Source organism: Trypanosoma cruzi, genomic scaffold (genome assembly GCF_000209065.1).
Source record: "Trypanosoma cruzi strain CL Brener 1047053516611 genomic scaffold, whole genome shotgun sequence".
Lineage (NCBI taxonomy): Eukaryota > Euglenozoa > Kinetoplastea > Trypanosomatida > Trypanosomatidae > Trypanosoma > Trypanosoma cruzi.
The window spans coordinates 30251-55402 of NW_001849377.1; the positions used below are offsets into that span (position 1 = coordinate 30251).

Below are 25152 nucleotides of genomic sequence, written 5' to 3' on the forward strand. Positions count from 1 at the left end.
GAAAAAAAACGTCCATAATGGTTGCCCCGAGACAACAAGCAAAAGAAGGAAAACATTTAAAAAAAGAATTTTTCTTTGCGGAGAGTAATTCATTACCGGATGGTGTCGGTGTGAGGGAGGGCGCAAGTGTCCCACACTGAGGCCGCACACTCCTCACAGAGCCGCGAACCCCCAGAGTCCCAACAGCAGAAAAAGCGGCAGCAGCAGCACCCTGCTCTCACGCATGGTGCCAGCAACGCCGTCATCCCGCTCCGACGAATTTCCGAGACTGCTTTTGAGTGCGGGGCCGAGTGCCGCAGCCTTTGCTTCTCCATCCTGTGGCTGGATATCTTCCTCTTGCCCATCAGCTCCTCCCGTCGTCCCCTCATTCTCACCAGAGCTCACGCCCCCCTCAGTTGCTACTGCGGGCTGTTCTTGCCCCTTGCTTTCAGAGGCATGTGACTTTGGATTTGCTGCGCCATTTGCTGTGTTGGAGATGCCCGCAGAGGCTTGGGTTGGTCGATCTCTCTGCTTGTTATCGGCAACTTCTGTCCTCACCGTTTGTGCATCATCAGACAAGGAGGCGTCATCCTCCGAGCTGGCAGCACTTGAAGATGTAACGGATGCCAACTGGTTTACGGTCTCCCCTGCTGTGGGTGTCGTGGTATTGGACACCGCTGGTGTGGATGGAGCGCCATCGCTCGGGTCACTGCTCCCGTTCGAGGTTACTTGTTCCGTCAGCTGTGTTGCGGCAGTAGTGGGCGCTGCAACAGTTGGCTGCGTCTCTGTGGTGACCGAAGTGGTTACAGTGTCAACGGACGGGGAAGTAGCTGCCGCCGCCGGCACCGGCTCCCTTTCCGGAGGTGGAATGGTGACTTTACTCGCGTTGAGGGCACCAATCTCAGTTTCATTCAACGGACGGTTGTACAGAAAGACGTTCGCCACCGTCGCATGAATTTTTCCGCTGCTCAACAGCTCATTGTACGCGCCAAAGTAAAAGTGCGAGATCTCGTCCAGCTCTTCATCAGAAGGACGAGGCAGGGCCAAATTAAACAGGGATTTCCCGTCAACGTACACGGAGCCCACACCGTTATGCATTTTGAGCACCACGTGATACGTCTTGTCCAGCTCCCATTTGGTTAAATACCTTTGGTACCACCCGTGCTCCACGCTCCACTCCATATTCTTATCGTACGACAGTCCCAGGAGTGTTGTCGTCCCCATTCTTTTCAGGCCCATCAGGGGAGTGATGCCCTTCGGCACCTCGTGAATCGACACCGTTGCCGCAAGAGTGAACCCATAGTTTGCAAAGTAGAGCGGTATGTTCGGCCACTGCTTGCCCACAGGCCACTCGGCCCCTGCGTCATGCCCTTCGAACGTCCACCCATTGGGAACCTTTTTCGTCGCACCCCTCACAACAGCATTCACCCCAAGGTACTCGTCTTCCCAGTTGTCCCCGCTGAACCTATCGGCCAAATGGCCCACAAGCCCAGTCGTGGGGATAGGAACAGAACAGTCCCATCTTGACAGCGCGACGTCCGCAGCGCCTGTGCTGCATCGTCTCAAGGCAATGTCATTTGCGGCCCAGGTAGACAGCGCATGCCTTATCTTCTGCAGCTCGGACGTCAGATCTAGGAAGAAGGCTCCAGAGTTGCTTCCAACACCGGCCTCGTACAAACAATACAGCTTATTATTCGCGTACAACAGGGAGCTGGAGGTCGCGCTATTCCCAGTGGGTAGCAGGCCAACGTGGTAAATGCGGTTCGTGTCTGTTAGCCACAGGTGAATCTCGCCCTTGCTCTCGTGTCTGGAATATTCCAGCTGGGTGAGGAGGATCACCTTCATTCCATCAATGGTTGCAGTGATGAATCCACTCTGAATGTGGGGCCCAAGAACTGCCAATGAGTTGCTCCACACGCGCGAGAGCGTCCCCAGAGCCTCCTTCCACGTGTTCCCCTTGTCAGTCGACTCGTACACCCTTCGGCGACCGTAATCACATGAGGTGATCAGGATGATTTTCCCAGCCTCCCATTCAAGGATACTGGGGTTGGTGCAGCCCGCATGTGTCGCGCTGTTCGCAAAGGTCCAGTGCGGTTGAACAGAATTCGAGTACATGACTGTGGACGCGGTTTTCCCTCCAAATTCCAGAAACTGCACGGGAAACACGAGCGTGCCATCCGTCATTCTCGTGATGGGAGTACTGGCATCGTTGAGGAAGCCAATCAATTCGTCGGATTCATAGGGATAGGGAGGGCGAATGCTCATAGAGACGGAACTCATCGAAAAACCTCCGCTTAGTCCAGGCCCCGACTCCAGAAAATGGATAACAGACTCCAACCCACTTCCCCCCCATCCATCGGTAAACCGAATCATGGCATCGTTCCGTAAGTCGTAGCCCTCCACAAAAGCAAAAAGCGGTTCGAAGGGTCCAAAAGACGACGGAAACGGCAACCAGTAAGGGCTTGCAGCAAAAGCGTCACGATCTTCTGGTCCCGCGTACGACTGCCACGTCACCCCATCATCAACGCTGATCTGTGCCATCAACTGCATGGACGCACTCCCGCTCCCCGCAGATCCATTGAACTGAGCTCCAACAATGGCCAGGAGCATCCAGCCCAAATTCACAAGATGGGGATTGCGGAAAATGTGGCCAGCGGCCGCTGTGTTTGCGACTGGATACTCCCTTGGCGACCGCTTCAAAATGTGTCTTCCATAGGAATCGCCCACTCTCGTTCCATAGTTTTGGGCCTGCACTGACCAAGCGGCGCCGCACATCATCACGACGAGGAGGAGCAGCAGCACCGCGGAAGCAAACACACGCCGGGACATGTTGGGCCTCTGCGGCTCACTCTCTCTTCCTTCCCTCCTCCTTCCGCTGGATCCGGTCACGCGGCGACGGTTGTGTGTGCGGGGTGCCATTACAGCAACAACACTTGAGAGCATATAAATATGTGTGGGCGGTGTGTGTGTTGTTGGTTCTTTCAGTGCCTTACAATTTCACAGTAGCAATTCGCGTTTGGTAGTAACTTCCTTCTTCATAAGGAGCAACAGAGAACAGAAGCAGAAAGGCAGCACAACAGCAGTACACACCGCCACCACTCAAAGCAAACCGCAACATCACCATCCAATCAGTCAATATTCTACAGTACCCCTCAACAGCACGCACACAGAAATTAAGAAAAAAAGTGAGCAGCCTCCCAATGGGGGACCGCAGGCCACGGTCCTGCAAACAAGGCAAGCGACGGGGGGCCACGTGTGGAGTGAGGAAAAAGAGAGTTGCACTGCAACGGCACGGCGGCGTGACACCCCGTGGGGAGCATCGATGCGGACCAGCACGTCACGTGCAAAAAGAGTTGCTTTTCCCGCTGAGCAGAGAGGAAAAACGGCCTCAGCAGCCCCAATGATGAGAGGTCGCCTGCACCTCCTCGCAGCACCTGCAGGCTCTGCAGGCAAAAAGTTGCAGATGACGCTCTGCTGCACGCATGACGGCCGTTGCATTCTTCACAATGGAAATTGCATCCTGTGGCACCACACGCCGCAGTCGGTGCGCACGGTCTCCGTCTCACTCCCTCCTTTCCCTCTCCCTGAGAACTCATTGATGGTCGTGGCACACCCACCAACATGTCAGAAAGCACTTGTTTTTCTTCCCTCGCATTTCGCACAGCAGCACCGCCAACCTCATTTTATCTCCCTTTATTTTACGTACCCTCTTCCGTCAAAGCTTCCGATACTGCCGTCCGCCCACCTCCGTTCATGTCGTCTCCCCTTCGGGTGCTCGCACCACACTCACGGTCCTCTTGATTGTTATCGTCTGGCCGCATTAATTTCCCATCAGCACCATTGGGAATGAATCCTCGCATGAATGAAAATTGTTGTCGCAGAGCGTTGTCGCCCTCCTAATCAAAGGGAAACAACAACGGATAAACGCCCGCAAAAAAAATGCATGACAGTCTTTCCCTACGAATGCGTGCACCCCAACTCATTTTATCCGTTCCCCCTCGTCAGTCATCCATGCCCACAGCACCGCGAAGGCACGTTTTCACCCGTGATCCCGGAAAAAAATGCCGTTTCCCTCACCACCATCACATCCACACGGGTGCGCAGTTGCCGCTCGCACGTACCCTCTTCCACATAAACAAAGCCAATCCACAAACGATAAAATAAAAAAGCAGCGCGATGCGTTGACAGATTCCTTCCCTTCCGTCTGTTTCGTGATGAAGCCCCGCCTCCTTGCCTATGTATTTCTGTCTTCTCTTTTTGTCACCCACACAAATAAAATGCTCAAACAAAGTCCTGAAACCCTTTTATATGTCACCGACACCTGCTCTGCGCCCTTGTGTCGCTTCAATAAAAGACCGTCATTCACAAATGCACCCCGATGTTCAAAACGAATACCCGCACCCGATAATCCTTCAACAGGGTATTAAGAGCCAGCTCAGAAACATGCACCACCAATACAATCATAAAGCCCCTAATGAAAAGGCCACTCCAGCATGGACCTTTTTTTAAAGTCTTCATCGCAAACGGCCATGTACGAATTGAACTTGTCCAGACAAAACATTCCTCTGTGACAAATCCATTCTCGTCATGAATCCTTCATGAAACCCCGCCGCACTGGTTAAACTTTCACCACTCGATCGGCCACGGCAAGCAAGAACGGAAACAGCCACATAAGGACAATCATCTGTTAAGGCATGCCTTTGGCGTTGTAGGCGGCCAATCGCACAGAAACAGTGCCCATCCACAAGAAAACAGCATACACTGCGGCTCCTGCACTCCCTAATAAGCGCCTCATGAAATAAAAATTTGTGTCGCGATTTCAGAGCACTGAAGTACCAAAAAAAAAAAAAAATGAATTGAAGGCAACAGTCGAGCACAAGTTCTACCGAGTCTTTGTCCGAAGGGAGAAAGGGCACCAAGCACACTGCACTTGAGATTCACTCACAATAACACACCAATAAACAAACCAAGGGCAGTGTGGAAATGGATTTATTCCATTCAGCAGCCCCAGCGGATCATAAAATACAAAAGGGGCCCAACGTAACGATGGTTCCTATCATGGCACCAAACAACGTCGTGCTTCCATTTCAGGATGGGAATTAAGGAGTTAGCTGCAAGTACAGAAACCGTCTTCTCCACCCGGCACAGGACGCTGGGAAACTAGCCAACAGGCCAGAAAGAACAACATGCAGCAAATCGCTCTCAATATTCCGGTAATCCCTTCTCACGCCGAGTTATCGTCGCGGCCGACAAGTCCAGTTTGCGCGGTCCGCCTTTGTGAATTCACAAGCGCCATCATGATGAACAACCCACAAACATACCAAGGCAATCCATACGTGATGTCCTCAAACACCCTTGCAAAACCTTCCAACACCTTCTGCCCCGTGATGCAGATCGTTTCTGAAAGTAAAACCATTCGTGGTGAAGAAGCGCATCCCTCGTCAAAGGCACATCGCCCATCACACGCGATGCTTGCGTTTCCAATGCCCTCCGCTCATTCTCCGAGAAGAAGAAATGATCACGAGCAACAGCATCAGTGGCGCGCACGTCACACGCAGAGAATCCTAATCAACCAAGCAAGCGATATTGAGGTTCAATCCGCTGATACCTCCGAAAAGCAATGGAAATATTGTTGGGCAGCGGATTTCTCGGACTAAACGTCATCCACACTTCAGCACATTTCGCGCCAAACATTCCCAAAAAATGCGTTTGGAGTGCGTGTGACAGACGCAAGAGCAAAAAAGAGATGGAGCACAAAAAAACAATGAACCCCCAAAAAAAGAGCATTCTTATGTGTTCCCTCGCTTGCCCTCGCATGTCTCATTTCCGTGGGGCGGGCCTGTGAAATATGCGGGGGGCAGCCGGGCCCATCAAGGCGATTCCCATTCGCAAGCGTCATGACCCGCCGTACGCTCCCGAGCACACGTTTTCGCATACCACGCGCCCGCTTTACTTTGATGACAGTTGCGGGACTCCAACTTCCCCAGTGTGTCCCGCAGTTTCTTGCCCTCTTGCTTTCGCTCTTCGTTTACAATTCATTCCTGGCAAGTATTCCTTTCGGGTGGTCGCCTGTTGCAATGATGAGGCGCAATGGAAATCGTGATGAACATCGCCAGCGACACAATTCAGACACATCAGTGGCATGTAGGCTTGGCGCCACACGGGACCCGGCGCTTCGCTCGCCCAATTAAAAGCTGCGGCCCCGTTGGTCTGGAAAGCGCGCGGCACAATTCGGTATCCCCACGCGGCAATCAAACGGCTCAGAAACAGCGCGTCATCAGAGGCACGCTCGGCACACCCCACTGCAGAGCCAGTGGGTAAATTTAGAGCAAATTGGCACGACTGCGGCGGGCCATGGCGGACGGCAGGAATCATCTCGCGGTATTGTACGGGGTAAAAGTCTACAATTCGCTGTGGCAGCCAGGCGCAGAACAGATCGTCAATGGCGACAAAAGATATTCGCCACGTGTCTGTCTCAGCCACATTCGCTAAGAATAATCGGCGGCGTTGAGTTTCTTGTGTCAAAGAGTAGAGGATAAAAAAGAGAAAAAAAAAACGCAATATTAGGCAACGCCACATTTCCCAATGCTCCATGATATGTCAGTTCAAATTTCTCAGAGACGTAAACTCTGTGTGGAAATGACGCCTCATTTCCAACCCGCTCTCATGAGTAAGTGAGATATGTTTGTGTGTGGGGAGAGGAATATAGTATTCATCGGCGCCTCTGATTTTCATTCTCCTCGCCTCTTCTTTCCCGTCAAATGAGTGCCGCGCCCGACAACTCCGAAGAAGCGCCGCCAGAGCCAAAGATCAATGACCCGTCGCGCGTCAAAATATTGCCGAGTGGAGAAAGCGTCGGGAGGAGGACAACACTTGAAATAAAACTAGGAATTTGCTTCAGAAATTCAAAAAACAGCACCTCCTGCACCATATTGCATACCTCCATAAGCGTTTTTCTGGAGACGTCGCGAAAACGCACAGTAGGCAGCCTTATTGTGGCGCGGCGCAGGGATGGAACGAACGTCCCAATTGGCGAACCACGAAAAAGAACATCTTCAGGAGGCCGCACCCTCCTGTCATAAGTTGGAATGACGCAGATCTCACATATGACCACAGAATTGATTTCAATGCGTCGGTTCCTTGAAAATGGAGAAATGAATGGCACGGCGATTGCTGGACTTGCGTCACCACCCTTACTTCCTTTCTTCTTCATTGTCTTCCATGAATTGTCTTGGCAGTGTGCTGCCAGCTGGTAAAACTGATACAAAAGGATATCGGATAATTCCAACTCTAGCCGTGTTGCATTCACCTGAGCCGAGCATGCGGAGATTGCATTGATCAACAATTCCACATCACGCACTGTCATGTCCAAACAGAACGGTTTAAGCACATGGCAATTTTTTGATTTATATGTGCTCTGAATGGACGCATTTGACATTGTGTACTGCGCCGTTAACTTCATGGAGTGTTGGACCATCCAGAACTCACTACTTTCCACTGTGAAGAGAACCGAGCTCTCCTCGTCATCACGAATCATAAAGGATAAGTAAGAGACCTTGACATCCAGACGAACCGCAGTTTTCGTTCCAGTTGAACCATCTTCAATCTCCTCCTTCATTTGAGGGCTGATGGTGCAACATGTGTTGTCTTTTAGCAACACAGTTGTATTCAGTGGAACCAGAGACAACACGACCGTGACAGCGTCCTGCTGATGTCGAACAAATGCCATCACCTCATCATCCAAAGCGGTCGAGGTGTTGTGAGTCAACCGCAACACGTGCTCCTTGTCCCCTCCGGACAGCTGCAGCAAATCATTACTTGCCAGCGACAAAATAGAAGGAGACGACACCCCCATGGGGCCAACCTCACGGTAGGCGTAAGACGTGAAATTCACGAGTTTCAGGTGCTGCCTGTTGCAGGGCCCACTTACCACCAGCATGGCGGGATCACCAAAGCCCTTTTTATGTATTTGAACCATGTGTTGCGTCCGCCCACACTGCACAAAGCCGCTCCAATCTGTTTTTGAAGAAAATACCGCCTCGACCGGGGCCGAGTAAGAATACGCCTCGCCATCTTCCTCCCAAGAAAATGTAAACAGGTCCACATACCCGTAGCACGAAATAAATGTGTAGGGAAGCACACCCGCAGCCGGCAAAACTACACGATTAACCCATTGCACCTCGCTCCTGAGTGTATCCTTGGAACCAATGGTGTGCTGCACAAACAGGCTGCGGGTGTGATCCATGTTGACAATAAACAGCGCCGGAACCAACTCCATCGTCTTCTCTGTCGCGTCAGCCTTTGCACGAAGAAGGAAACAGTGAGAACCACACGGTGCCTCTCGCTTTTCGGGGGCATTGCAGGGGAGCATTTGTTCTTCCAGACCCTCATTCACCTCAAACGTCGATGATGTTACTTCCTCTACACGCAATACAAGTGATGCATGGAGCGGGAGATAGGCAAGTTTTTTTCCATAAGAACATGAAAGAACCCCTCCACCCAGTGTGCCAATGGAATCCCCTGCCTCAGATACAAGTTCAACATCCATCTGCGAATTATTCTCTACTCCAAATATATACCGTGGCACCACACTGTAGACCGGAGCAACGCCATCCAATGCATTCAGTTGTCTGCTTTCGATGTTTAACTCAAAAAAGTAACGTCGAGGAAAATTCTCGTGTTTCATCACAATACACTCTCCCTCCGCGGGGTCAATCGCGTTTAAATCAACTTGTTCATTGGCAACGTATCGCTTGTCAAAGACGATGCATTCAAAAAGATAAGCCACGGGAGTACCAAACGGATCGTGCCGGAGGGTCACAAACGTATTGTCGGGATCCACAACTGCCTCTTCAACAAAATCGTCACGGATGTACAGAGGCACTCTTATAGGGAATCGCGTGCCGTTATGAATGCCTGGTCGAGCTGGGGCAAAAAGCATGGTAAGCAAACAACCCTTTAAATGATACGTTACATCAACATACGCCGAAGATTCTGCAAACGAAAACTCCTTGAGGCGCCCAATGGAGTCTTCGCCACGTGAAAGTGCCACTTCAAGAAGTTTACGCGGTGATTCCTCCCAGAGCAGCTCATCACGTGACTCATTATTGTCTTCAATCGACGCCAAACGTGTGACGACGTCTGTGGAGTCGAGGCAACTAAGAGGAATGCAAGAGAGCTCCCCTGGGCGGATCATGGCAACCCCACTCCCTTGAAGCATTGAACAAAACGATATATTATGGGATAAGTAATTCTTGACGTGAAAAACTGTTAGAAACGTCACATTTTGTGCGAGGGTACCGGGCTGCAAACTTGTGGAGATATGAATGTGCTCGCCATTTTCAAGAACAGCCACCTTCTCAGCATGAAGAAGAGCGGCATGTTTATTGTCGGAAAATGATATCTCGCCCTTTTCGAAATGATCCACACGTTTTCCATCAATCAGCTGAAGACAATCCGGGAAAGACAATGTTCTCTTTTCAAGGGTGAGACCCTCGCCAAAAACAAATTGTTCCGCCGCATCCTGCAACGTCACTTCTACGCCCAGGTAGTTCTCCAGCCTCACTGCATACGGCACCGTCTCAGCGTCGCCATATCCCTGCATAAATGTCAAGAGGGACAAAACGCACTTGATTTGCTCGCTGGAGAGAGAAAGCTCACATGGGGAGACAGACACGTCACATGACGCACTAGAAAAATCCTCCGTGCGAGCAACCACCAGCACAGAGAGCAGATTCCGTAAAAGTGAAACACGCGATTGCGAAGAAAATTCCCAGAGAGAGAGCTGCTGTATCCCTGATCGAGCCTCCAGGAAAGCCTCCCCTGTTGTTTCCCGCCTTGACACAACCGAAGTGCTATCAAGGATAAAGCTTATCAATGGCGCCCCACCACTCGGTGGACACAATTCAACAGGAATGATGGACACTCTCACAAGTGCCTTCCACCTGGCAACTGAAAAGCCGCGTGTTTTCACAGGCGATGGGTACTCTCGCACTGAAGCCTCGGAAAAGGGTACTTCGGCGTTCCACACTCCTCTCAGGCAACGCATTGTGCCAAACAACAAAACGGGTATACTCACACTCCCTACTCGCAAGAACGAGCTCAGTGTTGCGTAGTCATCCCTGTGCCTCAGCGTCCAATCCAAGTCCAAATCCATACGAGAAACCAGACCGTGTAGAGCCCCCTTTTCCATAAATTCAAGCCGTCCTCGTTGCAAGCGCAGATGAGAGACGGTTTTCTTGAGGCATGTGAAAAAACGCAGATCCACCGTTGAGAGATTCAGGGTGAGTCTGCACTCATCGCGCAGTGTTAAGCATACAGCACCGCGATGAAAAAAGAATAAAAATTTTTGCACCGTTTTCTTCACCTCCGCCTGAGCGCCGGTCGCGTTTGACTCGCCGCCGAAATCCTCTCCAATGCAGTTGTCGCACACAAACGAGGCACATTCGTCCTCAACAGTGATGGCATGCTGAAAAAAAGAAGAAAAGTGGCATCGGCGAAAGCACACATGGGTCCCACTGCAGACCACCATGTGTATTCCTGAGGTGCAGGAAAGAAAGGTGCAGTCTTCCACCAAAACCATTTCGCCTGGAGAGTCAAAAAACCACGGACCGGTCCGGTCCAAATTATAATGCCCACCTCGTAGCAAAGCGCAGTTCACCACATTCCGCCTTTGAATTGAATTCATCATGTGCCGAAGTTCCATCCATAATCCCAACAATTCTTTCACGGCATCCTCTTCAGAAACCCCTTTTAGATGCACGTTCCAATTCTTCACCACTGCGTGAGTGTACTTCTCACAGGCCACAACTGATGTGTCGCTATCCATGTCGCAATCACTAAATACTCCACTTAATTCCTCGGGAAAGGGAGCAGATTGCTGGGCATATTTCACCCCTTCAACCTCCAGCCGGATCATATCGCCCACATTCAATTTAATCGAAGGAGCAGTGCATTCAGCGGGTGAGCGTTTTACCGCGTGTACGGCGTCATCCCAAAAGTCCTCTACAGCAATGGGTAGCGTGGCTGTGAAGGAAGAAACAGTTGCGCAGAGACCAATGGACATAAATCGGTGGTGAAACACTTCCGCCTCAAGATGGGGCATACTTATATCCGCTAAAAGCTTTTCACAAACGTTGATCAACGTCAATGGTGATGCCTCCCGTAGCTCAGGAAGAAGTTCACCAAAATTCAAAAGTGGCGCACCCGCACCACCATTTATTGAGGGCATATTCACTCGGCACATTAAAGCTTCATCTCCGCCAAACTTAACTGCACAAGAAGAAGCGTACATGACGAAGGCCAAATTGCTAAAACCACTAAAAAGCAGTCGGTATGCTTGTGTGGGCACAAGGTTGTTCACAAAAAAGGTGGCGTGACTTTTTATCAAAGTTCCCAACAAATCTAATTCCAAAAAAATGAGTCGTTGCATACAGACCTCCGCAAGACACACTGAGACCTGCAAAGAGGACGCAAGATACGGTCGTGCGGTTGTTGGAATTGAACTCAACTGGCGGCAGTAAAAGCACTTCATTGGGGCAAATGTCAGAGCATCCAAGAACCGAAGCGTTTCAGCGGAACAGTGCGTCGCATCGCCATATACATGGAATTGCATAGCATCAATATGCAATAAATTTCTTGTGGAAGACGCCTTCCATGCTGATTCCAGCACCCCTATCGACACATTCACACGTGAAGCGTCACTTGTTGAACTTGTTTTTGAGTATAAAATGCCGCTAGGACACGTCACCGTCAATACACCTCCTTCCACATGATCTGTTGAAAACTCAAACGATGATATGTTCGCATGCACCGAAGGAAAACCGCACGTTTGTGCCCCTCTCCACATATTCATAGTTCCCAGCTGCATACGGAGATTTAAGGGTTCAAAAGTAATAACGACACCCAAGAGATATGTCCGCTGTAATTTTAACGCGGAATTAAACTCCTCTTTTAATTCAGCCTCACAACACACCTCTGCGAAAGACTTTTTTATCAGTGTGCTACCCGTTGTTGACTGCACTCTTGATACAAAGCCTGGCATGTTACTAACCCGTAGTAGGGCATTGTTCCACTCAGTTCAAACGTGGCACAAATACTCCCACAGCGCACTCGATACATTTAACGTCACCGCAGACACCAAGATATCCTCCTCTTCAGTCATTTCCACCTTCATGGGTGATAGCACGTCCGTTTCCTCGCCAAAACGCACAGACAATTCCTTCATCAAAAGACCCACACGTGAGTCACCGGATGTTCGCTCTATATGCGTCAGGGATAGTTGCTTCAAATGCAACCGCAAATCATCCACATGAAAATCTATCAATGGGAAAACAAAACTTGTGGTTTTTTCACATCAATTACTCAATTTTGTCTCCGGTGCATTACAATTTGTTTCTGGAATCGCCCGCAGAACGTGTGGCATGGCAACCATGATAGGCTGAACCAATTGCAGCATCCAATTAGATGTGGTGATAAAACGCAACGCTTCTAACGTCGTCCTGAAAAAAGTCATGCCATTGTTTTCGGTTTGCTGAAGAGAAAAAAACGGTTCCCCGGAATCCGGCGCCCGTAGCAGCTGAGACTTTCCCCCCGCAACCAATGTGACATTCCCAACCGAAAAATTGGACTCCCCGTGGCGCTTCACAAACGCGACATCACGCAGCCACACCGTTGTTTCAGCAGGCAACCGCACGCACGTAATTTTCGCGTCCACGTGAAGAGACGAGACAACAACAAATTCACGAGCATCTGAAGGCTGCGTCGGCGGCGGTGTCACACCCGCCCCTGTACTGCCAGCAAGTACCGTCGTGGAGTATCTCTCTTAAACCTTGCGCCTCAAAAATAACACCACATCACGATAGCGAATATCACCCTCAATGTCGGCCAATTGCTCCCTCTTTTCCGCAATGTCCCGTGTGCGATGGCAGTAATCCAAGAGCGCAAGATACGACGTGCGGGCTTCGGCGTAGAAGTGAAGGTGCGACGAATTAAAGTTGTAACGCCCCCTCCTGTCCCGTATAAAAGCGAAGACACAACTTATGGCGTGGGACCAACGTGAACTCAATGAACGCAGCTTATAAAACGGACGGCAATACTCAGGAACCCCTTTCATGATCCCATGGCTCACGGCGCACCTTGTGAGAGACCGCAATGCATCCTCATCAAAAAACAACGAGGATACGCCGTCAAAAACAATAACAACGTTCTTGCGACAGAGAATACCCGCAGAACTGTACACGGAGGTAATGCGTATACTGAGATGATCAATTTCCACAATCTTTTGCGTTTGCTCCTTAGCAGCATTTGCACACACGGCAACCCCACTGAAGGTGATAACGATAACCTTCATAAGCTCAGCACCGGCCTCTAATGTAGGCTCAGTTTTCACCATGATCCCGCTCACCGTAATCTCAAAGCCCACGTCAGAATGTGAATCGCACGGCCACACAACACAGGGGTTCTTCAACTGCACGTGAATGGGTCGATTCATGACCCACGACACAGAACGACTGGCGGCATCGACAAGAAACAAAAAAAAAACTTTTCCATTCTGTGGAAGGGATGCCAAATCCTCTTGAGAATCGCAAGATGCAAATGAAGTGTTACTGACACTCTGACACGACATGTAATCATCATCCTCCAGGCCGCGGAATCGTGCAATGTTCATCCCTCTTTTTCCACATTGGAGGCCTCCCCAACAGAACTAATGCAGCAGGCACATGTGCAGCACAATATCTTTCACTATCCCGCGTTCTACCTTAATTCCCATGAGTGCCACGGCGGCGGTGCCTGCGTTACATCTGAGATGACTCCAAAATATCAGGCGCCATGCTGTGGAGAGTGGATGCTTGCCAAACGTGCCCGCGTTAGCGTCTAACAGGAAATGACATCAAAAAGAAAAAACCATCCGCGGCTCAAGCTACCCGTGTGTGGCCGTGCCAAAGCAAACACTGAGACACGTGTGGAGCGACGTAAAAAGAAAGAAAAAGAGAAGAGAGAAACAATGAAATAATCCACAGAAGTACATCGATACATATATGCATACACAAAATAATACATCAATCCGCATAATTCTTCGTTCCTTCTCTCGCTGTTCCTTCTACACAGCATCAGAAGCATAAGGAGCGGCAGGCATGCCCTCCCATACAGTCATCGTGCAACAGGAGGGAGAGTCACTGCAGGCACCCGCACAAAAAATAGAAACAAACCAACAAAAACCAACAATCAATGACGCATTCGGTGCGGAGTCCGATGGGTGGCTGCGCAGCTGCACAGCCGTGGCCCCTACGCCCTCCCTCATATCAGCCAACAACGCACACTCACAACCTCCAGAAATTGACGCGTCACAGAAGGGCCTCATCGATTGTTTTCCCTAACGTTTTCTTGAATGCATCCTATGGCCCGCACACCAGCCACCATCGTCGGGCACGTCCTCATTACTGAGTACAGACATGAAATAGAGAGAGCAGCAGCCCCCATATTCGGTGCTGCAGCGAAGAGCGTAAAACACACGCACACACCCGTTACGCATCCACGCCGGGCTAGCGTTATAGTTCGATAATCCGTTGTCGTCGATAATCGGTAAAATAAAATAAGAACACCAAATCAATCACCCAGTCAATCTATGAATAATGGAAAGAAAGCAGATATCCGCCAGAAGCATCCACGTTATGCCGCATCTGCGAGGGGCTTTGTGCCTTCTCACCGCGTAGCGTTACTGTTGGGGGCGAAGCCTTTCCACCCCCGAAGGGAGAAAATGCGCCAAATCTTCCGTCAAGCAAAGCATCTTCACCTGTCCAGAAGAGCATAATTAATGCTGCAGCTCGCACTGGATACATGGTCGAACAGGCTCAGAGCGTCTAAGCGAATGTCACCGGCCATGGGCTGCAACGGCGCAGCGGGTGGCCGGTAAGAAGACGCAGCGGTGGTGCCTGAGGCGTACGACGATGAAGTCACGTCGTGCGGCTTCTGCGTCTCCTCGTCGCTCTCGTCGTCATCGCGCAGCAGCGCCTCCAGCCCGCCACGCCGCGGCTCGCGCAGCTCCTGCCAGTGGCGGTCCTCCGCGTACCACACAACGACGCTGTATACAGCGACCGCAAGCAGCACAGTGGTCAGCAGCATCAGAAGTGCCGCGTACGCCCTCGCTCCGCCGTCGCTCAGCACAAGATGGCTGGCCGCGCTGACCACGCACAGCGCCGCAAGGAGCACAAGGCTCGCCGTGCGCATCACCGTCAGGAAGGCCGAGCGCATCATGTTCGTGAAGGCAACCACGCCCGCACCCGCAAGCAGCACAGCCGCCATGCAGAAGTACTGGACGTGGCAGCCTCCCACGGGCGGGTGCACAGCCGCAATCAGGCCCACCACACACAGCACCGACAGCTGGAACACGCACCAGTACACGTGGCTGCCCCTCATGTTCGTCAGCATGCCGCCGTACATCCGCTGCTGCGCCGCGGGGTGCCAATACCCGACGGGGTACAGCAGGCGCTCGTGCAGCGGCTTCCTCGAAAACTGCCAGTACCTCGTAAAGCTCGCGCCCGTGTGGCGGGCAATAAAGTAGCACACGCCAGCAGGAAACGCCACACCGTACAGCACGCCAACGACACCAATCACGCGGTGCTGCACGCGGGCGCCAGGCATCGCCAGTGCGAGCACGGAGCCAAAGAAAATGCCGAGGTGCATCGCGTGCGCCACAACGTACGTCAGGCTCGGGAAGCGCATCGCCGCCCACGCAGTCGCCACGTCCACGCCGCGCCACCGCTGGAAGGCCGCCGTCACACCGCAGTGCACGCACCCGAACACTGCGGCGAGCAGCGCGTTGCCCACCACCATCCACAGCGGGTCAAGGGCAGCGAACACCGACAGGAAGTACGGCAGCGCAGCGGTGCTCGCACGCTCCTGCGCCGAGGCGCATGACATCCTCGCTAACACGCCGAGTGCCTGCATCTCAAGGATGGAGCCCAGCCCGCCGGCCATCACCACGGCAACAGCCGCCGCACCCGTAACAACGCCGGTGATCGCCGAGAGGGCGCTGGCAGCGGCGGGCAGCGTGTCGGACCTGATCGTGAAGGACCCAAGCAGCACACCCTTGCAGCCGCCGAACACCGCCGCAGCGTCGCAGCGAATGACTATCGTCTCTTCGGCAGCAATGAAGTAACCGCGGTGCACGGGCACAGCCAGCTCCACGACGGTGGACGGATTCGTCGCGTTGCGCACCCACGTCGCGTTGCTCAGCATCGCTCCCCACGGACCGCCGAACCCACTCGGTTGCGCCGTCGACACCGGCACGAAGCTAAGGTGCGTGCCAAGCTGCGGGTCGCGTGCCCACCGAAACGGCGGCGGCAGCGCCACCATAAGCAGCGTCGGGACGGCGCTCCCACCGCCGCGGATGTCGTTCTGCGTCAGGCTCCCACCAGCCGCCGTCGTCGTCACGGCAAGCGTCGGGCACGCCACGTCGCTCCACCACGGCGTGCTGCTCACCGACGCCGTCGGGGTCCGCGTGGGCGGCAGTGCCACCGTCTCCGTCACCTGCAGCGTCTCCGTCGGCCCGTACTGCGTCGGACTGTAGTGCGTCGGACTGTAGTGCGTCGCGCTCGGCGTCGGCTTCCACGTTGGCGTCGGGCTGCGCGTCTCCGTCAGCGTCGCCGTGCGACTCAGCAGCGGCATGCCGGGCGTGCGGTTGCACCCGTCCACGTGCGGCAGGTACACCGGCAGGCAGTCGCGCCCGTACCCGCCCTCAGCACAGCGGCAGCGGCACGACCCCGACATCGCCCTCGTCGCAGCAGCAAAGCAGTGCACGTCGGCGTCGCAAACGCCACACGCCACGGGACGGAATTCCCCGATGATGCCGGCGGACCTGTAGTCCATCGGCTGCAGCGCCTGCCCGTTGAGCGTCAGGCACCCCACGACGAACCTTCGGCCGGCGCCCACAAGCGCAACGGTGCCGTCCATCACGACGGGCCCGCTGCCGGCGTTCCCGTAGAGCGTCAGCGTGCTCTGCACGAGCTCCGCACTGCGCGGGTACGACGGCACCGACAGGAGCCTGCCGCTGATGCTGTTGCCGCGCACCGACAGCCACGACCCGGACACAAACGACGCCAACCCCCGCAGCACCAGCAGCGCGCCATCCGTCAGCGCACCGGCGTTGTCGTTCACTACGACGGCGGACAAGTTAGCCACCACACCGCTGTCGAACACCAACCCATGCGCGGCGTACACCTGGCCCCCCGACACGCGCAGCACAGCGCCCCCCGACGCAACCACGCGCGCACTCGCGTACAACGCATATTCGCCACCGAACACAGCCGCGTCCAGCGCAACGCCGCCACCGACAAGCTCCAGCACGGCGCCGTCCACCACCACCGTCCGCCCACCAGTCATCACAGTCACGAGGGCAACGCCGGACACAACCAGCACGGACCGCACGAGCCGCAGGCCCGACAGCACAAGCACCGGTGCGTACGGCGAGGACTGCGAGCCGGGAAGATACACAAGCGGCGTCGACCTCGTGGCAACCAGCAGGGAGTCCGTCACCGTCAGCACGGACCCCGCGGGAAACGTGCCGCTCAGCACAAGCGCACCGTCCAGCGCCTCCACATCGCACACCGACAGCTCCACCGGCCCGCTCTCGTCGCTCACCGCCGCCCCCGCACCGCGCAACGCTCCACCGCCCATCACGTACAGCACGGCACCGTTCAGCAGCGACACGTCCTGCACAACGATCCGCACGCCGTCCCGCGCCATCCACGGCACGTAGAGCACAGGACTCACGCCGTCCAGCACAACATGGCGCAGCGTCACCTCGCTCGCACCGAAAGGCACAACGAACACCGACTGCACCGCCACGCCCTCACGGACAAACACGCTCGACGCGGTGCCCACAGCAGGCGGCAGCGCGGGAGCTCCCACAGGCACGCACGCCTCGCCGTGCCCGCCGCTGCCGCACGCGCACACGCACACGCCGTTCCTCATGCTCGCCGACGCCGTCCCGGGCGCGTAGCAGTGCGTGTCCCTGTCGCAGTCGTCGCACCCAGCAACGTCGATGCTCCCAGCGTCGCCAAAACCAGCAGCAGCGTACTCCTCCGCCGTCAACAGGACACGTCCACCGGCGTCGTTGCAAGCCACCCTCACATGCGCCCCAGCCAAGAGCGACAGGCTCACCGAGACCATCCGCGGCAGCAGTGCTCGGTTGCGCACAAAGCTCAGCGTGCTCCCAGCAGCGGTCACGGCGCCAGCGGCGTAGAGCATCCCCCTCGAGACGCCGTCGTGCACGTTGCCCTTCACCAGCAGCATCGACCCGTCATCCAGGCTCACCGTCGAATAAAACGCCACCGCGTAGTCCTCCGTCGACAAAAAGTCGGTCCGCACAAGCGCCACAGCGGAGCCCGACACGCTCACAGCCCCACGCACAGACACCGCGTGCTTGCACAGCAGGAAGTCGCTGTCAACAAACGCCACCACGGAGCCGCCGCTGGCCGCAACACCGCCCTCCACCGATACGCACAGCCCCAGCGCCGTCTGCACCGACAGCCCGTCCAAGTACAGCGCACCGCGCGACGACAGCGCCACGCCGCCAAACACCAACACGCCAACAGCGTCGCGGAACACCGCCGCCACATGCGTGCGCGCAATGGTCAGCACGCTCCCCGTCAGATTCACGTTGTGCAGCACGAGGCACGCGGACGCGTCGCCAAGGCCGTAGTCTCCGCGGTACGCAACACGATTCTCTGCGATCAGCACCGAGTCCACCACAGTGACGCGCGAGCCCGGCGGAAATCGGTTCGCCACCAACACGCCGCCGCCGGAGCGCGACTCAAGCCCGCTGATCAACACATCAACGCGCCGGCCAGCAGGCGGGTCGGACAGCCACCCAACAACGTACAGGCTTGCTCCGCCCAAAAACGTGCAGTTCGCCAGCGTCACGTTGCGCACGCTCCCTGACATCGACGCCACGCCCACCACGACATCCGCCGCAAAGGTCACGCCAACGTAGCACGCCACCGACATCCCGAAACTGACTTTCACCTCCACTTCTACACGCACGTCCCGCACGCACAAGTCGGCGCCGTCGGTGCTCGGCGGCTCGGGAACAGCGACGGGCAGGCACGCATCGCCGTGGCCGCCCTCAGCGCACGTGCAGGCGCAGCCGTCACTCGAGGCCGTCGTCGTGTACGCGGGGAAGCACGACGTCGCAAGGGCGCATGGGTCGCTGCAATTCAGAATGGTGGCATTGTACACGGAAGGGATGCCGTATTTCGCTTCCTCGCCGTTCACACTGTTGCACGCGGCCACAATAGCTCCGTTTGTGAGATCGCGGGGCCCCGTGGGTATCCATAGCGCTGTCGGCGTGAACGTGCTGGAAATAAATTGGTTGCCGGACACAGACACCGTGGAGTCACGGAGATTCACCGTGGGGCTAAAAAGAGCAAAAGCAACCACTGGGGACACGCGGCAAAGGTTGCCGCTCAGCTGCAGCCAGGAGTTGTAGTAAATGTTGAAGGAGTAACCTGAAAAAAACACAACCGAGCTTCCCTGCATGTCATTGCCCTGAAACACAACCGCTGACAGAGACTCCGCACGTAACTCCCAAAGAAATAAGATGACGTACTTCACCGGCATCGTCACAACGTTGCCTCGGATCACCACGGCAGAGTTGTTCAGCACCTTCAGCGACGAAGACTGGCTAGACCCTCCAAGATGTATCAGAGTGCCGTTAGCGCCAGCCATATGAAACGTGTTGCCCATCACAGCAAACACGGAGTGCCACGACACCCTCACCGCAGATCTGACAACGTGAATGGCGCTTGACGGTGCCCTCACGCTCTGAAACACATTGCCACTGAGCACCACCGCGGAGTCGTTGCTGATCGCCAGCTCATTCATCGCAACACACGACGGTCTGTCAATGGCCAAACCCGAACGAAAAATCAGCCTCGTGACAATGAAGCGGTTCCCGCTGATCGTGATGCTCGTGTGCGGTGGAAACCCACCCTCCGGGCTGAGCAGCGCGTCAAAAAACGTGTTGCCGGTGACGACGATGTTCAGAGACCTAACAGCGGCGTACACGTTGCCCAACAGCAACAGCACGGCACCGTCCCTCCACGTGCATCCATCGAACGTGACATTCGCCACGTCGCCCGTCATCGCCCCGACCAGCACAGTCAGGCTCATGCGGCCCCCGCTGAACGTCACGTTGCGGTAGCACAGCCACGACAGCCCGCTGCCCACAGCCTGCGCCACCTCGGGGTACTCCATGTCGCTGATGCACTCACCAACCGGCGGCGGTGGCGGTGGCGGTGGCGGCGTGGGCAGTGGCGGCGGGCCAGCAGGCACAGGAGCCGGGACGCACGCATCGCCGTGCCCTCCAGCAGCGCACCGGCACTCGCAGTCAATGACCGCCGTCGTCAGCGGAGCGAAGCAGTCGCCGTCCTTTGTGCACTCCCCGCACGCGGCAACAGTCGTCGCGTTGGTGATGCCGTGGAGCGCCAGTTCAGCCGCCGTCGTCACCACACGTCCCGCAACCGTCAGACACCCAGCAACGAGCCGGTAGCCGGCGTCAGCCTGCGATAGCAGAGGCTCCGACAGCCCCGTCGAGCCCATCTTGCAGCCCGTCAGCGTCACCACGCTGCTGCCGTCAATGCTCACAAAAGCGGACCCAGCGTCATAGAACATCGCACCCAATCCCACATCGTTGTCGCGCCAATCCAGCCAGCTTGACCGCTCAACGGTCCACAATTTGTTGACGTAAATGGCATAAGATGAAAAGACGCTGTTGCCCACCACGCGCAGCACGCTGTGATCCGACACGCTGAATCGGGAGTGCTGATACAAAAGGCTTGCTCCGAATAACATTGTATTGTTGAGCAGCGCAAAAACGGAGTGATCACGAACACTGAGCCTGTACACGTAGAACAGGTATTTGTAGCCCTCAAAGCTGCAGTACCGCGCGTACAGCGAGCTGCCACCCACCAGCGTCAGCGTACCGAACGAGTACAAACCAAACGCATCGTGCTTCGTTGCATGCGCATTGACGTTGCTGACCAACAGCGAAGAAGCAGTCAACACAACGTCGTGCAGCAACAATACGCTACACATGTTGTTCACGTTGTCCGGCAAATGGACCGCGGAGGACTGCACGGCGTCAACCTCCGTGACGGCAATGTCGCAGTGCTGCGGGAGGGCAAGTGAAAAAGCAACAACAGAGGACCGCATCACCGTCTGGCTCACGCGGACCAGGACGCCCGCTGACTCGGCCGCCTCAGCACCCCCAACAAACCGCAGCACAGCCCCATCAAGGAATGTGCACCCAGTGAGCGTGATGTTGATTGGGAGATGCAGCGGCATACTGTCAAGAAAAAAGGTCAGCACAGCACCCACGCCGCTGAATGTCACGCCCTCGTAGCAGTGGTGCGTCTTCCACATGTTCAGCGTGAGGCTCGTCAGCGTCTGGTTCACCACGCAGCTCGTGTCACCATCAACGGCTCTCTCCGCTACGGGCGGCACAACCGTGTCGGGCACCTCAAAGGGAAGGCACGACGCGCCATGCCATCCGTCCTTGCAGCTGCACGAGCACGAGCCGCGGTCCACCGACTCCGTCCCGGGCATGTAGCACGCCGCGTCGTCGTTGCATGTGCCACACCTAAACAATACCACGTCCTCCGGAAACACGCCGTCGTACGACACCTCCTCACCGCCCTGCAGGTTGCACCCAACCACAAACCGCGCGGGCGGCTTCACGATCGTGTTTGACGGAACCAGATCAGCAAAGGGATAACTATCGTCCACCTGACGGTTGTGTGCAAGCGCCACGATAGTGCCGCTGCCCGACAGTTTAATTTTCTGCCAGGAATACGGAATAGTTAATACTGAAACTGCGCCCACGACATTGCCCTCCACACGCCACTGCGCACCTCCCTCGAGTGTCACCGATCCGTCCAAGTACAAAAGAGCGGAATACGAACCCTTCGTTCGGCCAACAAAGATGCAGTCCGCCACTCTCAGCAGCCCCGCGGAGCTCACGGTGGTATCCCCGTAAAGATAAACACCATTAGCCGCGCTCATCGTGTTGTTCTCCACGAAAAGGTAGCCGCCGTTCTTCACAACAGCGTAAACGCAAACGGATGATTCCAAACCGCTACCCCCCTCCGTTGCCCTCAGCGTATTTCCCTTCACAATAATCCCGCCACCATCAAGAACAGCAGCTTCGGAGAAATAAACGGCGTTATTATTCCCCTCGATGCTGTTGTCAAGCAGCAGCAGCGTAAAATTCGCACTGAAGTAAAAATCCAAAAATGCAATGGCGTGACTCGACGTCGACACAATCTTATTGCCCACCACCAGTATCTGGGAGCTCGAGCCAAAACCACCCTCAAACTCCAACGCTCCAGAATCCAACATCGAGGATGTCACGTTCACGTGCACGCGCGCACCACTCCCCCTGACCGACAGGCCCACGAGGACGCACTGCAGCAGCGTGATGTTGAGTGTCTGTTGTGGCGCGTCAAAGTTATAAAGGTCAAGCACAATCGCGGCGGTGAAGGTCACGTTGACAAAGCACAGACCACGCACACCGGGATCAGGATAGTCCACGGAGCTGATGCTGCCACCGTGCACGCAGCGGACCTCCGTGTCCTTCGCATCGGGGAGCGGGAGCGGTCCAAGGCCGTCCGGAACCGCAGCTGGTAGGCACGTGTCACCGTGGCCGCCAGCAGCACACACGCACTCACAGCCGCTGATGCTGCTCGTCCTCGCTGCAAAGCACACGGCGTCCACAGTGCAAACGCCACAGTCCAGCACCGTCACGGGTGCCTCAATGTTGAGGTCGACTCCGTAATCCGTCACAGGTGAGCCCCTTGCCTCGTTGCACAAGCCGTAGATGGTCGGGCGCACGTCGGATGGTGGTGACCACTTGCTTGTCATACAAGTAAAGGACAAGAACGAGCCGTGCGTGAACTCGTTATGTACTATCGACCACACACTCTGATCGCGGAACGCAACGCCGTTTTCGTCGGCCACGTACACAACGTAGGCGGTGCGGAACTCGTTGTCGCGGTGCACTAGCCAACTGCCACCAGTCACAGTCAGCGTGTTTGCAATGAGCATGGCGAAGCCGAGACGGAAAGTGCTGGACACAATCTGCAGCACGCTGCCGCCAGCCACCGCAACGTCCTCAAACACACACGCACCCTTGTAGAAGTCGTTGCTCGGCGCACTCCACGAGCTGTTCTGTATGGAGAACACAGAGCCACTGCTGACACCCAGGCCCGATGCAAGGGCGTACATCACGTGCGTCTGCGAATTGACGGCGCAGTTGTCCATGTAGAAAACGCTGGACAGGTTCACGTCGAGACCGCGCTCCACGAGGATCGCAGCGCACGAGCCCCCGCCACACACCAGCGTCGACCGCGTCATGACAAACCGCGTCGACAGAAGCCGGACACCGTCCAGGACAAGCGCGGGGCCACACCGATATCCCGCATGGCCAGGAGTCGTCGGCACGTACTGCGACCCGCCAACCGTCGCGCGCAGCGTTGAGTTCGCCAGCAGCACACTCGAGTGCAGCGGCATCGCGCCATGCAGCACAATCGTGCCCTCCAGCGACGTCACGTTCGTCATGTTGACGAGGGCGTGGGGCATCAGGCGCGCCGTGCTCTCGCTGAGGCCACCAATCCGCAGCTGTGCGCCACCCGCAAGCACGCAGTGGCGCAGCGTCACGTTCAGCGCGTCAGCGAACGCGTCCATCGAGCGCAGGTCCACCGCCACAGTGATCGGCCCGCTGAACACCACCGAGTCGAAGCACGCCGTCGCACGCCCACCGCCAACCGTCACCGACTCCGTCAGCGTCACGCCACTCACGCAGTCCTGCGCACCACCACCGGCCCTCGCAGGCGGCACGTCGAACGGCAGGCACGCCTCGCCCAAACCGCCGGCACGGCAGCTGCACACGCAGTCGGAGAACGACGCCGTCAGCGCATCGAAGCACGCCAGCGCAGCCGCGCAGCCGTCGCACGGCACCACGCTCACGGAGGGCAGACCGGCCAAGCGGTAGTCGCCGCTGCTCCGCAGCACCCGGCCGCCGGCACGGTTGCACTGCACGGTCACGGCGCCGCTCGTGATCGTCAGCCCGGAGACAAGCGTCGCGCCAGTGGCAGCGCAGCGCGCAATCGACACGGCGCCGCCGCTCAGCGTCACACCCGACAGCGATGCCACCGACGACGCCTCGCCCACCGCCCAAACGTCGTGCAGCTCCAGCCACCCGCCGCCACCGATCGTCCCACCGTCGCAGCGCACCAGCGACGACGCAGCAGACCCCTCGACGCCCACGAAGCGCAGCACCGAGTCGGACACCGCGAGGCGCTCGCCAAGCACAAGGCCGCCGCCGCCGCTCACAACCGACACGTTCGTCACGGAGAACACCGAGTGGCTCCGCAGACTGAGACGCGACGAAGACGTCACACGCATCGCGGACGCGGTCGGACCGCCCGACGCCTCCAGCAACACGCCGTCAAACACCACCGCGCTCGACAGCAGGTCCACGCCGCCGCCAACGTACACCGCCGTCCCGCCCGCGTGCAACGACCTCAGCACAGTGTTGCTCACACGCAGCTGCGAATGCAGCAGCGACGTCGCGTACAGCACAAGCGGCGACGCCACCGCGTCCGTCAGCCCGCTCAGCTGGGAGTAGCGCATCGGTCCCGGCGTCACAATCGTCGAGTCGCGGACCGTCACGTTCGTGTGTGCCGGCAGGTTGTGCACAAACACGAGCGAGCAGTAGCCGCCGGACAGCCCGCTCACGCTCACCACCAGGCTCCGGTCACGCGCCGGCTCGCCGCTGTAGCCCCGCACGTGGATCTGCGCACCGCCGTCGCACACACAATCCCTCAACTCGATGCGCAGCGCGCCGGGAAGCATCGCCGGCACGTCAAACACAACAGCCACGCCGTTCGTGATGTACACGCCGTCCATCAGCACCGTGTCCACGGCGCGGCCCACCGTGATGGCTCTGTCCACTGTGCCGCCCCGCAGTCGCAACACCACCGCATGCGCCGCAGGCATCCACGCCGCCGCCGCAACCAGCGCCAACACAAAAAGAAGCGCCACACGCACAGCCGCAATGGCCCTGCGCCGCACACGGTGCCGGCTGCGCGGACACGCGCCCACCGCAGACCGCAT

The 25152-nt window shown here is 56.2% G+C and overlaps 2 protein-coding genes and 1 pseudogene across 2 annotated transcripts, besides 2 other annotated features; all 3 read right to left on the reverse strand.

The window, feature by feature from the left end:
• Positions 1–25152: part of a sequence feature (areas not merged during assembly with more than two copies in the genome that could not be assigned to a particular haplotype) that runs on past both edges of the window.
• Tc00.1047053508023.100 (trans-sialidase, putative) lies at positions 154–2922 on the reverse strand (the record flags this gene model as incomplete). The annotated part of the gene is made up of 1 exon (XM_812519.1): positions 154–2922. One exon carries the CDS (start codon positions 2920–2922, stop codon positions 154–156), a length of 2769 nt encoding a protein of 922 aa, XP_817612.1.
• Tc00.1047053508023.120 lies at positions 6737–13645 on the reverse strand (annotated as a pseudogene).
• On the reverse strand, positions 14770–25152 carry Tc00.1047053508023.140 (dispersed gene family protein 1 (DGF-1), putative; the record flags this gene model as incomplete). Its single annotated transcript, XM_812520.1, has 1 exon — positions 14770–25152. One exon carries the CDS (start codon positions 25150–25152, stop codon positions 14770–14772), a length of 10383 nt encoding a protein of 3460 aa, XP_817613.1.
• Positions 20257–20301: a microsatellite.